Source organism: Mandrillus leucophaeus, unplaced genomic scaffold (genome assembly GCF_000951045.1).
Source record: "Mandrillus leucophaeus isolate KB7577 unplaced genomic scaffold, Mleu.le_1.0 Scaffold97, whole genome shotgun sequence".
NCBI lineage: Eukaryota > Metazoa > Chordata > Mammalia > Primates > Cercopithecidae > Mandrillus > Mandrillus leucophaeus.
In genome coordinates this window covers 2047694-2062548 of record NW_012110585.1, presented here as the reverse complement: position 1 = coordinate 2062548, position 14855 = coordinate 2047694, and the positions used below count along the sequence as shown (strand labels likewise).

General features: G+C 35.9%; 1 protein-coding gene across 2 annotated transcripts in view; it reads right to left on the bottom strand.

Moving 5' to 3' along the window:
* TNKS (tankyrase, TRF1-interacting ankyrin-related ADP-ribose polymerase) overlaps positions 1 to 14855 on the bottom strand; it is a 236701-nt gene that overhangs the window by 75238 nt on the left and 146608 nt on the right. For both annotated transcript variants that reach the window (XM_011970733.1, XM_011970734.1), the window contains exons 6-8: positions 6236 to 6330; positions 4729 to 4795; positions 3989 to 4175 (exon numbers count right to left, since the gene is read on the bottom strand). In XM_011970733.1, coding sequence (XP_011826123.1) covers positions 3989 to 4175; positions 4729 to 4795; positions 6236 to 6330 — 349 coding nt within the window. The remainder of the gene's footprint in view (positions 1 to 3988; positions 4176 to 4728; positions 4796 to 6235; positions 6331 to 14855) is intronic.

Here is a 14855-nt window from a genome sequence, read left to right as displayed (position 1 = left end):
GAGGCTGAGGCAGGAGAATGGCGTGAACCCGGGAGGCGGAGCTTGCAGTGAGCTGAGATCCGGCCACTGCACTCCAGCCTGGGTGACAGAGCAAGACCCCGTCTCAAAAAAAACCAAACAAACAAACAAAAAAAAATGTCTTGTTTTATCTTTGACAAACTTTACTTGCATTTTGATATGCCCACTTATTAACAAAATGCTGGAACTGTTTAAAGATGCAAATAACGTATGACCTAATACATTACACAACAATTTCAGACCCTCTCACATCCAGGTCTTTGAATCTGCATGGTACTGTATTTTGCCTTTTTTCCTTTCTCTTCTCTCCTCTCCTCTGAGGGACCCAGGGACCCATCATATTCACCCCCTCTCTCAAAAGACACAGAGAAAACACACACACAGACACACGTGCACATACATGCCTCATTACTACTCATCATTCAAGGTCTCAGTTCAGATACTCTGGGTGAGCCTTCCGGACCTTTTCCAGTATTGGGTTAGCATTCCTTCTTAAGCAGTCCACAGCATTTGCATTTAGCCTCATCAAAGGACATATCACACTGTCATATCAGCTATGCTAATCTCATCACCTAGCACAGTGCTTGGTATATGGTAGGTAATTTGTAATATGCGATAAGGCATGAATGCTGAATATTTATAAAATAAGTCATTGCAGGGTCAGGAAAATAACATTTTTATATAACTTCTTCTTTAGAGGTTCTTTATCACTGCTAGATTGCTGAAAGTAAGGACTCTGAAACTTCAGAAACAAAAAACTAAGGTCAAATGAGATGAAAGTAAGCCAGTAGATTCAAATAACAAGACTGTAGATTTTCAGTGAAATGATAAAATGTGGGACCCATGGAGTGAGAGAATTATAAACTGTGAAATATATTAAGAAGCAGGGGTCAGACAACCACAGAGGAAGGTGGTGTTCTGAGAACTGATGTCTGGCAAAATGTATAGTTTTGTTGGAGTCAACAGTCTAGAGAAACGTAAACTTAGTGCAAATCATACTGGCCTTTTTGCTAATAACAAATACTGTATGAATATAAAGTGATAAGGGCATTTCTACCTTTTCAATTATATATTCCGAAAAGGTGGCTCAGAAAAAAATGAGCAAATTTACAAAAACATAAACAATAGACTGCAGTACTAGGAAAATTTTAAAATGATGATGCAATAATACAAGTAAACAGTATGATATTTTCTCAAATAACAATAAGTAAAATATTTCTTGTCTCTGCTCTTTAGAAAAAAAGTAAAGATTTCTGTCCAAATTGATTTTAAAATTTAAAATACTTCATTGAGAAATACTTAATATTAAAAAAAACCCTAGAGAATAAAAAAAAAATTATCAGCTATATAGTTGTCCTTCTAAATTTCTAAATGCAAAAGGTTACATAAAGGTCTGTTTTGAAAACTCCAGGAAAGTTAAGTAAGGTGGTAAAACTGTAAATTACTCAAATTTACCCTGAATACTAATACTTATAAAATACATAAAAGCTTTTATCTCTAAATGTATTTTGAAACAAGAACAAAACCCAAAATACCTGGTTCATGTGGCTTCATAAAAACAACCAATTAAAAAATAGACAAGAGGTCAGGAGCAGTGGCTTACGCCTGTAATCCCACCTGAGGATTTGGGAGGCCAGGGCGGCCTGATGGCTTGGGCCCAGGAGTTTGAGGCCAGCCTGGGTAACATGGTGAAACCCCGTCTCTACAAAACATACAAAAAAAAAAAAAATTAGCTGGACATGGTGGCATGCACCTGTAGTACCAGCTACTAGAGAGGCTGAGCTGGGAGGATCAACTGAGCTCTCCAGGTAGAGTCTCAGTGAGCTATAACTGCACCACTGCACTCCAGCCTGGGCAACAGAGCTAAACCCTGTCTCATAAGAAAAAGGAAAAAAAAAAAAAAAAGACAAGTAACAGAAAAAAATGTGTGTAATAAAATGTTACAACTATAACTATGGGCATAATGAAAACACTGTTTTTCTTTGTTTCTTGTATATTCTTCTTTAAAAGAAATATGTAATTGTGAATGCCTAATATAAAGCAGTAGACATGATAATGAAAACTGCAGTTAGAGAAGGTCAGATTTTGTCAAATCCTTTTCTTCAGACAATTCCTTGGTAGAATCTTAGTTATCAAAACAAAGGGCATACTGAGAAAGTTGGAAAGAACTCTAAGCAGGTAACTGCTCCCTTCATTAAACTAAAAATTTAGGTTAAATTTTAATGTCTTCACTGGAATAAGATCAGTAAAATACAATGTAAAAACTTCTAATAATACTCATAATTTACAAAATGGCTGAAAAAAATCAAATGATGACATAAGAATAAAGTGGAGCCAGTGTCTAATCTAAGAAAGGAAATCAGAAAAAGATAAATTAATACACTTTGAGTTGAGTCAAATTCAAGGTCAATAAGCTTGTTGGACACACACTATATGCCATGCACTGTGTTAGATACAGGTAGGTAGATAAAGGCCCAAATATAAATAGCATCACACATTTTTACTAGGTAAAAAGGAATTGCACAGGGGCTAAGACAAAGAAAAATAAAACCAAAGGTCTAAGAGTCAAAATTTCACTAGGAAGATAGAACATACAAACAGAAAAGCAAACTATGTAATGCAAGATAACATATGGCAAGAGACACCTGGGTAGGAGCGAGTAAACGAACTTCTAAAAGAATTCATTACAAGGACATCTGCCCAGTTACAATTTGGCTTGTGTTGGCCTGTAATCTAGTAGACGTCACCTATTTGAATACCAAAATAAGTTCAAATTTCCACTTAAACAAGATCAAAATTGTGGGGAACTGTTTCTGTTTTAATATAAACTAGTTTAAAACTTGTTTAAACACAAATAATGCTAGCATCATTTTGACTATCCCTTTTCGTTAAGAGATAACTTAGCAAAGATTTTTTTCAGGTGTAATCATCTTGGAATCCTGGATGTAAGACAGAATATAGACCACAGGATAACTTAAAAATGAGGTAGGTGACACCTAGCTTAATTTAAACCTGAAATGCCCACATGTAGAATTAAATGTCTCAGTATTTGATGTGAAACCATATATATGTGGTATCCTGAAGTATTCAGAATCCTGAATGAGATTCTAGAGTAGAAAAAGGACTTTAGGCAAAAACTAAGGAAATGTGAATAGAGTATGGCCTTTAGTTAATACTGTATCAATACTGGTTTATTAATTGTGACAAAGGTACTATATTAAAGAAAAATGTTAATAATAGGGGAAACTGGGTATGGAGTATATGAGAACTGGGTACTATCTTCATACACTTTCTGTATATCTTAAACTATGCTAAAACAAAAGTTTATTTAAAAAACATTTGCATGTATGTATTGGTAATACATTCAGAAGATGACCTCAACCAAATTATTTTAAAGATCTCACTTAGATATGGGCAAGTGATTATACTTGGGTCATAACACACATGGTAAATAAAAATATGATTATGCAACTTTGCAGGGCTCGGGGAATAGTGAGGGTTCAATAATGCTAGATACCTATTACTATCAGTGGCACAAGAATGTAAGCCCCATAAGAGGGTTCAATAATGCTAGATACCTGTCACTATCAATAGCACAAGAATGTAAGCCCCAGAAGCTCAGAGCTTTTTAATGCTTCGTACACTGCTATATTTCTAGTGCCTGCCACATTGTAAGTATCCATGAAATGGATGCTGATTGACTCATCCTCATTAGCCTTCAAAAAACCAAAAAAGGAGCCTCAACATATGAATTAAAACTAGTCTCGAATAAACACAATGTATACAAAAAGTGTTTGTATGTAATATTCCCATGGAATTAATGAAGAAAAGTATACAATTAGAAATGAGGATTATGAATTAATACACTTATAAGAATGGAAGGTTATTACTTAAGTTAGATAAAACTCAACAGAAATTAAAGATTCTAATTTATAACATGCAATAATGATTTCGGGATATAAATACGTACAAGTCAATCTCTCCCTGAGCTCCGGAGTTGGAGCCATATCCACAGCACTTTTGCCATGGCAGTTGACTAACGTAGGATCAGCGCCATGGCTAAGTAACAAAGAGCAGACTTCTACACGATTCTTGGAAGCAGCCTCATGCAGTGGAGTAAACTGCCAGAGATCCATGGCATTAACACATGCTCCATGCTGAATTGAGAAAAAAACATTTTAGATCAGTAATCATTTCGCTGGATCAAATAAAACTCAAAAGACATTTATTTCTCGGTAAATTTCAGTTACAACTTTTTCAAATAAGTGTTTTAATTTCTTTAATATCACCTTTCAAAAACAGCTGAAATTAAACTCAATGTTTTAAAATTTTTAAGGCAATGGTAATATTTTTAAAAACTTATTTTATTCTCTTAAAATCTGAAAAAACAAGACTGGGCAATATGGCGAAATCTCGTCTCTACAAAAAACATAAAAATTAGCTGTGTGTGGCGGCACACCCCTGTAATCCCAGCTACTGGGGAGGTTGAGGTGGGAGGATCACTTGAACTTGGGAGGTTGAGGTTGCAGTGAGCTGTGACTGTGCCACTGCACTCCAGCCTGGGTGACAGGGCAAGACCCTGTCTCAAAACAAACAAACAAAAAACCTCAAAAAACTAAAAAAACTTTCATGAGGCCAAAAGTATGGAAAGTAATGACAAGTTAAAGAAAAAAAAAGCAAATGATGCTTAATGTTCTGGATTTCTCTTACCTTTAATAGCAGTTCTGTGACTTCATAATGTCCATATGAACATGCATTATGAAGAGGCACAAGTCCACTAAATGAAAAAAGGCAAATTAAAATACTTAAATTTCAAACAACTTATTTATCCATGAAGTACTAAGAAATAAATAAAATCCAATAAATCCCAATACAATTATATTTTAAAATATTTTAAAGTATTTAATAAAATAATAAAGTAATTCAAAGCATAGCTTATGTTTACACCTTTTGTATTTATCTTGTTTTTTGTATGTAATCCTTGAAGATAATGAAAAAAATACCAAATAGAAGAACATTTTAGCGAAAGGAAGATCATATGCTAATTGACAAATACATGCATTATATATTAAGTACTTACAAGAAATAAATGTTAATTGGTAGTGAACTGAAATATTCCACCATTTTAATTCACTTTTATGGTAATTTCTAGCAAAATAATCAAATATCCAAACTATTATAACTTGCATATCAAACTATTCTAAGTAAGCCAAAAAATCCCTTTTTTGTGGTGTACGTCTCTTGCTGACTCACCTATTGTACACCCATCTGTTTTCAGACATGCACAAGGAAATAGAGACGTACAAGAGCATCAGGCATTTATGCCCCTATACTACTGGGACACCATCCACATATGGCACAAAACCTGGTGCAGGCAAGAGAGCAGCACCAGGTATCTATAAAAAGCAGATATGAAATGGATGAATTCTCCTGATAAGTGTCTCAAGTACTGAGTTCATTTTTATGTTTCTTAACTTGGGGAGGGGCAAAGTGAAAGCAGCTCCCCTCTAGGGCATCTCTTCTTTATGCTGTCAATCACAAGACTGTAACATAATCTACCTTACCTGGCCAGTAAGGGCAACTATCTTTTAGATCTTAAAGTGGGGCAATGAGAAATGTTAGTCCACCACATAGGATAGCAAACCCAATGTTCACATATCCCTGGGGACTTTACAGGAAACTGATACAGTTTTCAAAAATTCACCTATTGGTAAAATAAGTGACATAACTGCTTTCTTGGTTACCACCTATATCCCCTCACATCAACCTTCTAGGTTTTCTCAGTTTAGATGTCCAAGATTTCATCAGAAAAAAAAATTGATATTGTATACTTATGATTTTGGTTTATCAATAAAGGATGATCCTTTACTATCGGTTGAATCTGATAGCTATGCTACTGGATTTTCACAATTTTCAATTTGTTTTATTTTTCTAAAATGCAATTAAAGAGTTGAAAAACAGTAACTGCAATTGAGACACAATTTCAACTTCAAGTAACAGAACTGTGATAAAATTAAATTGATTTGGGAAATTATTATGAGAAATATCCTTAATTAAGTAGGTACATGAAAATAAAGCCTGAAATCAGAGTTGTGAACATTCTTAAAATGTTATATAAGCCGTAACAAATGGGACATATGACTTTGTCTAGTGTTTTAAAAGTTCAGAGTATCAGACAAAAACAAAGCATTGAAAAGAAGTAAACTGATAGACCTACCCTTTGTCTTTTGCATGAACATCAGCACCATGCTGAAGAAGAAGCTGAACTATTCGAACTCTGTTGTAGCCCGCTGCTAGATGTAAAGGAGTTGACTAGAAAAGAAAAACACATCCCCTTTTCAGGTAAAAAAAAAAAAAAAATCCTTGCTTTGCCATTTCAGATTTAAACACAATGAAAGCTGACACAAAAATACTGCGCTGAAATGTCAACAATTCACATTTCATAACTTAATGAGAGATAATTCACTGTCCTCAGGAGTCAATAGTAACGTGAGTGACATCCACCTATTTCCCTAACTTGCTTTTTAAGGCCATCAGTAATCAAACCTTACCCTACCTCTTCTACATGATTTCCTGTTTCTTTCCAACATGAAACATTCTCACTGTTCTGAGAAGACACATGCTTCCTATAAACTATTCCTTATCCTACTTAAATCCTGTCCTCCTTTTAAGTTCTAACTTTTAAATCCCAATTCTACCATAAAACTTTAAAGATCAAGCTCTCGAAATTTATTTAATAGGAAAGACTGAAAAACATCCCTAAAGAACAATTTGAACAAACTTCAGTGGAAACAAAAAGGACAATGGGCCTTATTCATTCTGTATGGCTGCTAGTAATGGCCAAAACTAATTTGCTATACTGCGTGCAATGAAATATACCAAGGTAGCATTTAATTCTTCTATTTTATGTACCATATACACAGTATAAATACAAGAGAGGAATACAGTTTCTTCCCAGCTAATTTCTGCCACATTGTATTTTGAGTCAAGTTATTAGAAGGTTCTCTGCTAAAATTTAATATGGTAATTAAAATAATCAAACTTCTCCTCACCTTTTTTTAAAGAATCAGAAATAACTTCATTTTAATTAAAAACTTCTCTGCAACCATAGCAATTTTCCACCTTTGCTAATTTAAAGTTTAAATACCATAACGGGTTTTTCATACAGGCTTTAATATACTTCAATGCATTCTCTTTCATTTTTCCTGTCTTCTATTTGGGGTCCTGGGATTTAATAAGATTTTTAATTTATTTTCTTCACCTATTCCAAATGTGAAGATACAAAAGAATTACTAAATATTGTACTATCTATTATAGCTTTAGAGATATTGCATACATTTTACATATTCTGTCAGTCTGTAAGTTTAGAAAATATTTTGAGCAATGCACAGCTATCAATGAGGAGACCATTCAGATGAGAACAGTCCTGAACAGGAAGTCAGGAAACCTGGTTACATTCCTGGATCTTATGCAACCCAGTGAAAGTCACGCTACTCGTGTGTCTCAGCTTCTTCATGTGTAAAATGGAGATAAAATCACTCATTCTCGCTACCTGAAAAACCTGTGAAAATACAGTACAATTTCACTTACCTGTGGTTAATTTTAGCCTGAAAATATTAAGTGGGGAATTCCAGAAGCAATTTGTAAGTTTTAAGCTGAGCACTATTCTAAGTAGCCTGATGAAATCTGCCCACTTTGTCCCACCTTGGATGGGAATCATCCCTTCCTCCACCATATCCACAATGAAGATGCTACATATTAGTCACTTAGTAGCCATCTCAGTTATGAGATCAAAAAACCATATATAGGGTTTGGTATTATCCAAGGCTTCAGGCATCTACCGGGCTCTCAAAACGTATCCCCCAAGGATAAGGGAAAACTACTGTAAAGTTTTCTCCCATATAGAAACACATTTTTGTTTGTTTGCTTGCTTGTTTTAGATGGAACCTCACTCTGTTGCCCAGGATGGAGTGCAGTGGCTCAATCTCAGCTCACTGCAACCTCTGCCTCCCAGGTTCAAGTGATTCTCCTGTCTCAGACTCCAGAGTACTTGGGATTACAGGCATGTACCATCATACCCAGCTTATTTTTGTATTTTCAGTTGAGATGGGGTTTCACCATGTTGGCCAGGCTGGTCTGGAACTCCTGACCCTCAAGTGATCCACCTGCCTTCACCTCCCAAAGTGCTGGGATTACAGGGGTGAGCCACCGTGCTTTTTTAAAATGTAAAATGCCATATATAAATAGGCAATTAAAATTTTTGTATCATCAAACATATCCAGTTAAGTTTCTGCTTTGAGATCCATGTCAAATGTTACTACAAATGATACCATCAGGGAGAATCAACTTACTTTCAGGACTCTTATTTCACCCTCATTTTAGAAAAATACTTCTGCTGGATAATCAAGGTAACTTTTTTCCTTCCTTTAATATTTTAAGGATGTTGTACCACTGTCCTCTGTCTTGCTTTGTTTCAAGACTAGAAATCTATTATCCTTATCTTTGCTCCTTTGTACATGTTCCCCCCCGCCCCGGATATGCTAATATTTTCTCTACGTTAATATTTCACTGACTTTAAGCAATTTGATTATGATGTGCCTTGGTATAGTTTTCTTCGTGTGTGTGTGTGCGTGCTCGCATGCACATGCATGCATGCCCACAACTAGAGCTTGCTGTGCTTCTTAGACCTATATAGTTTTCACCAAACTTGGAAAATTTTTAGCTATGATTTCATCAAATATTTTCCTGCTCCCTCTCACTAGGGAATTATTCCCAGTAGGGACTTCAATTACACAAATATTAGGTTAATTTCAAGGCTTGCTTCTAGGCTGTAGTAGGCAGGGCCAGAGCAGCCTTTAGTGTAGGACAGATTTTCCCCCACTACTGACGCATTGTCCTTTGATGACATCCAGTGAATTATGAGGGCTTTTTACTCTGGCTGGTGGCAACAGAAACTATTACAGACTCTGTGTGTGTTCCTAGGCTTGTCACCTCTAATCTTTCTATGTGGTTCTTTTACTAGCCTCAAGCAGTTTCCTCACCCATGTATTAATCATTACTTATCTGAACACTGTAAGGGGACCCTGTGTGGATCTCCCTTTCCTGGCCCACTGACTTGCTAACTCCTTCCACCTTAGTCTCTCCGAACTCCCAATTTCATCTCCTCAACTCAGGGAGACCATCAGGTTCCTCCTGGTTTTCCCTTCCTTGTGTTAAGGCCTGGAAATTTTTTGGAGGCAGTAAGCTGGAGTTGTTACCTTCTCTCAGGGATAAGTACCATGTACTGCCTGATGCTCAATGTCTGACAACCAGTTTCATACATTTTGTCTATTCTCAGAGTTTCAGGAAGCAAGGTAAATCTAGTCCCTCTTACTCTATCTTGGACCACTTTCATGACTGAATTGGACTTTGAAAACTTCCTCCACAGACAAGTACTGCTTTGGAGGACTGGTCAGTAAGTCAGCAAGCTGGTATAGCACATAGCTAATATTTAATATTCCATAAAAAGGGTCACATCTTTCTTGCTTATGAACAAAAAGATGCTCCATTTTCATATTATCTTTTACATAACTTTCTTGGTATAAAGTTGATTCAATAACTTTTATTTCTTATTCCTAAAAATGAACAAAAGTTCCCAAATGAATGAATACATATGAAAACCTACAGTTTATTTAAAAGGACAAAACATAGGAAAAATTTAACTAGTTTTCAGATTAAAAAAATCATTTAATTGTAAGATTTACAATGCTTTGAAAACAGTAATATATTTACTTTTTAAATTACTGAAATTTGTATAACTCAAATAAATTAGCAGGTTCTGTAATTAAGGTAGAAAGTGACAGGAAGTCTGAAATAAAGTAGCTGTGAAAAAATGGAGTTGAAGGGTGAGTTTTCAAAAACTATTAGGAAGCAGAATTGATAGCCTCTGACAAATGACTGATCTAGCTAGTGAGAGAGAGAGTAGTTTCCAGTTTGGAAATGCCAATGACAGAAGAACAAAAGAAAAAGAAAGGAGTGGAGGGGAAAGGAGGAGAGCCCAGAGGGTAATAATGTGAGGTCTGGGTTTACTGAATTTAAAGTGCCTAGATGACACCCCAGTGGTAATGTCAGAGAGAGACTTACACATATGGCACTAGAATTCAGAGGAGGTTAAGGCTAAAACAAAAATCTGGTCATCACTAGCATTCACCTAAAATATGTGAATTTCTATCACGTATCTGACACCATGTTAAGTGCTAGGGATAGCACTGAAAACAAGGAAAGTGAAATCAGTATTTTGCACTTATGGATCTTCTTCTTCCTCAAAATCACACCAAGTGTGGTTCTCTTAAGGAAATGCATATAAATGAATTCTTTATTCAGAAGGGCAAAGGATGAGGAAACAGAAGTCTACATTTTGAGGAGTCAAGTCACTAGAGAAAGCAGGCAATACAATATAAATGCTGTGGATGTGGACAAATCCTGTGGAAGGGGAGTTCAGGACACCCGGGAAGGCTGGAGGATGCTGCTCTAAACCACGCTAGAGGCAAGCAGAGGGAAACGGGGTCAGGGAAGATTCTCAGAAGAAATGCTTTCCGACTGAGACTTTGGATCAACAAAATCACTGAGGCAAAAGAATAAGAAACTTTATTCCAGGTTGTGTGAAGAATTCATGTTAATATTCAGTGGACAAGGTATATTTGAGAAACTTAAGAAAAATTCAGTGGCTAAGTGTAGTGTATGAGACTGGGGAGAGCCTAAGAATAATGAGAAATCACTGAAAGACTTGAAGCAGAAAATTACTTAAGATTAGAGTCTTGGAAAGATCACTTTAGTTACTACGTGAAGAATAAAATTGAAGAGAGGGAGCAAACTCTACGGCAGGAAGGCCTGAACAGAAGGGCACGGGACTAATCCAAGAGAGAAATAATGACACCGTCAGCAAAGTGGCAGCAGCATCTAAGTAGAAGTAGCTGAGCTACGAGAGTGGTGAATTCACAGGAAGAGTGAGTGCAGAACAAGCTGGGTGAGACTTTCCAAGTCATCATTCCAATGTGAATGCTAATCCTGCAACGTATATAGCATCACTAGAAGGCACATAAAAATAAATAAAATGCATGCAATAAATTTGAGAAAATGGCAGACTGCAAAGAGAAAAAGCACAGACAAATTGAGGAAAAAAAAAAAGGATGATTTGCGCAAACTCATGCCACTAAAAGCCCTGAGGTTTTTCAAACTTTGGGAAAAAAGAAATTTACAACTGCTATTTACCAAATGCTGTCTCCTGATCCAAAGCAAAAAAACCACATACCCTAGGACCAAACCTAGTGAATGGTTACCACAATGCCAAATTTATATCTCAACTGCCAAATGGCAAAGCAATGGTAAAAGTAATTTTCTAATTGCTAGGATAATTAACAGAGTATCATTTGTTTTAGATAAATAAGGCAGCCCCAGTTCTAAAATACTCTCACATGTTACTAGATAATTTGATGATGGTTGTAAACTAGTAAACACAAGTATCAAACATTTAGGACATCCACATACACAGCATAGCAATCACTGCCAGTTTGTACACCTCTGATTTATTTTAAAAACAGAGGTTCCTGTTAGGAACATTTTAAAAGACAAATACAAAAACTAAATATTATTCTGCTGTAAGATAAATGTTATCACTGATATTTTCATATCATAAAATGTTAACAGAAAAAAAGGTCTTATTTAAGGAAGTCCCATAAATCAAAGATCTCTTCTTGGATTCAGGCTATAAGAAAAAACAAACTTGAATTTGTCTATCTTTGCCTTTTATCATATAGATTTGTGGTGCAGTATAAAGCATTTCAGGTAGTTTTAACTTTTCCTATACAACCATGCATGTAAGGCATAGCTAAAATAGTGACAACTAATAAGCCTTTTGCAAAGCTGTGGCTTCAACACAAGTCCACGAAGCATGATATGAGAAAATGAATAAAGGCTTTTAAATCTTGGTTTTGCATTCTGACTTTGGACATTTTACTAGGTATTTGCGTTTAATTTATTAATGTCTCTGGGTCTTGGCTTCCGGTATCTGTGAATTGTAATCCCTATCACACAGGAATGTTTTATAGATTAAAGATAACTGTACAAAGCACACAATACAGTATTTATCACACTGGAAAAACTCAACAAATGTTATTATTTATCATCATCTTATTAAGTAGCTTATATACTTAAGTTTTTTTTTTGTTTTTTTTTTTTTCATTTTAAAATTTAACTTTCAGATACAGGGGGCCATGCGCAGGTTTGTTACATGGGTATACTGCAGTCAGGTAGTGAGCATGGTACCCAATAGGTAGTTTGTTCTTGAACCTGCGTAGCCCCCCTCTAGTAGTCCACAATGTCTACTGTTCCCATGTTTATGTCCACATGTGCTCAGTGTTTAGATCCCACTTATAAGTGAGAACATGTGCTATGTAGTTTTCTGTTCTGATATTAATTCATTTAGGTTAATGGCCTCTGGCTCCATTCATATTGCTGCAAAGGGCATGATTTCATTCTTTTTTAGGGCTGTGTGGTATTCCATGGTGTATATATACCACACTTTCTTTATCCAGTCCACCACTACTGATGGGCACCTAGGTTGATTCCATGTCTTTGCTACTGTGAATGGCATGGCAATGAACATACAACTGCATGTATCTTTGTCTATTTTCCTTTGTGTATGTATCTAGTAATAGGATAGTTGGGCCTAATGGTAGCTCTGTTTTAAGTGGAGAAATTTCCAAACTGTATTCCACAGTGTATAAGCATTGCTTTTTCTCTGCAACTTTGCCAGTATCTACTGTTTTCTGACTTTTTAATAACAGCCATTCTGAGTGGTGTGAGACAGTATCTCACTGTGGTTTTGATTTGCATTTCTGATGATTAGTGATGATAAGCATTTTTTCATATGTTTGTTGGCTGCTTGTATGTCTTATTTTAAAAAATGTCTGTTAATGTCCTTTGCCTGCTTTTTGATGGGGTTGGTTTTTGCTTTGAATTAAGTTCCTTATAGATTCTGGATATTAGACCTTTGTCAGATGCATAGTTTATGAATATTTTCTCCCATTCTGTAGATTGTCCATTTACTCTGCTGGTAGTTCTCCCTCTTTTGCTGTGCAGAAGCTCTCTAATTAGATCCCACTTGTCAATTTTTATTCTTATTACAACTGCTTTTGGAGGCTTAGCCAAAAATTCTTTGCTCAGGTTGATGCTGAGGATGGTATTTCCTAGGTTTTTCTCTAGAATTTTTATAGTTTTAGGTTTTATAATTAAATTCTTAATCCATATTAAGTTAACTTTTGTATATGGTGAAAGGTAAGGGTCCCATTTCATTCTTCTGCATATGGCTAGCCAGCTATCCCAGCACCATTTATTGCATAGGGAGTCTTTTCCCCATTAATTGTTTTTGTTGGACTTGTCGAAGATCAGATGATTGTAGGTATGTGGCTTTATTTCTGAGCTTTCTATTCGATTCCATTGGGCTATGTCTGTTTTTTGTACCAGTGCCATGCTGTTTTCTTTATTGTAGCCTGACAGTATAGTTTGAACTTGGGTAGTGTGATGCCTCTGGCTATGTGTTTTGCTTAGGATTGCTTTGACTCTTCGGGTTCTTCTTTGGTTCCACATGATTTTTAGAAAACAGTTTTTTCTAATTCTTTGAAGAATGATGTTGCTTGTTGGATAGGAATAGCACTGAACCTGTAAACTGCTTTGGGCAGTATGGCCACTTTAATGATATTGATTCTTCTAATCCATGAGCATGGAATATTTTTCCATTTGTTTGTATCATCTCTGATTTCTTTCTGCAATATTTTATAGTTTTCCTTGTAGAGATCTTTCATCTCTCTGGGACAGCTATATCCCCAGCTATTTCATTTTATTTGTGGTTACTGTAAATGGGACTGAGCTCTTGATTTGACTCTCAGCCTGGATGCTACTGGTGTATAGAAAAGTTACTGATTTTTGTACATGGATTTTGTATACTGAAACCCTGCTAAAATCGTTTATCAGTTCTAGCAGCCTCTTGGTGGAGTCTTTAGGGTTTTTTATACTTAGAATAAAATCATAGTGTCAGTGAAGAGAGGCAGTTTGACTTGTTTTTTTTTTCCTATCCAGATGCCTTTTATTTATTTTTCTTGCCTGATTGCTCTGGCTAGAACTTTCTTATGTTATTTCTTAGTGGTCATTTATCAGTCGTTATCTTATCTGACCTTATCAGCATTATTTGGTATCACTGATCACTTCTTCCTCTTAAAATGTTTTCCTCCTTGGCATCTAGTGTACCACACTCCTCGTTTTCCTCCTCCCTAGATGGTTACCCCTTCTCAGTCCTTGCTGGTTGCTTTTCATTCTCTTGACATTGGAGTACTCCAGGAGTCTGTCCTTATACCTCTTTTCTACATTGTCTAACTCATTCCTTTGGTGAGCTCATGCAGTCTTGTAGCTTTAAATAGCACCCATGAACTGACAATTCCCCAATTATACGTCCAGCCTAGTTCTCTTTGCTAACTTCCATACTCTGGAGGTTACTGGTTACTATATGGAGTAAATGACATATAGTCATGAGCTATAATCCAGCTGCCTATGTGACATCACTACATGATATATGTAAGACTTCTCCTGCTTTTCTCGTGTCTAAAATGGAGCTCCCCCTACTGCTTCCCTTGAAACGTACGCTGCAGAATCTCCTGTTAATGACAACTCCATCCTTTTAGTTACTCAGGCCAAAAACTTTGGGAGTCTTTCTTTTTATTATTATTATTATTATACTTTAAGTTCTAGGGTACATGTGCATAACGTGCAGGTTTGTTACATATGTATACTTGTGCCATGTTGCT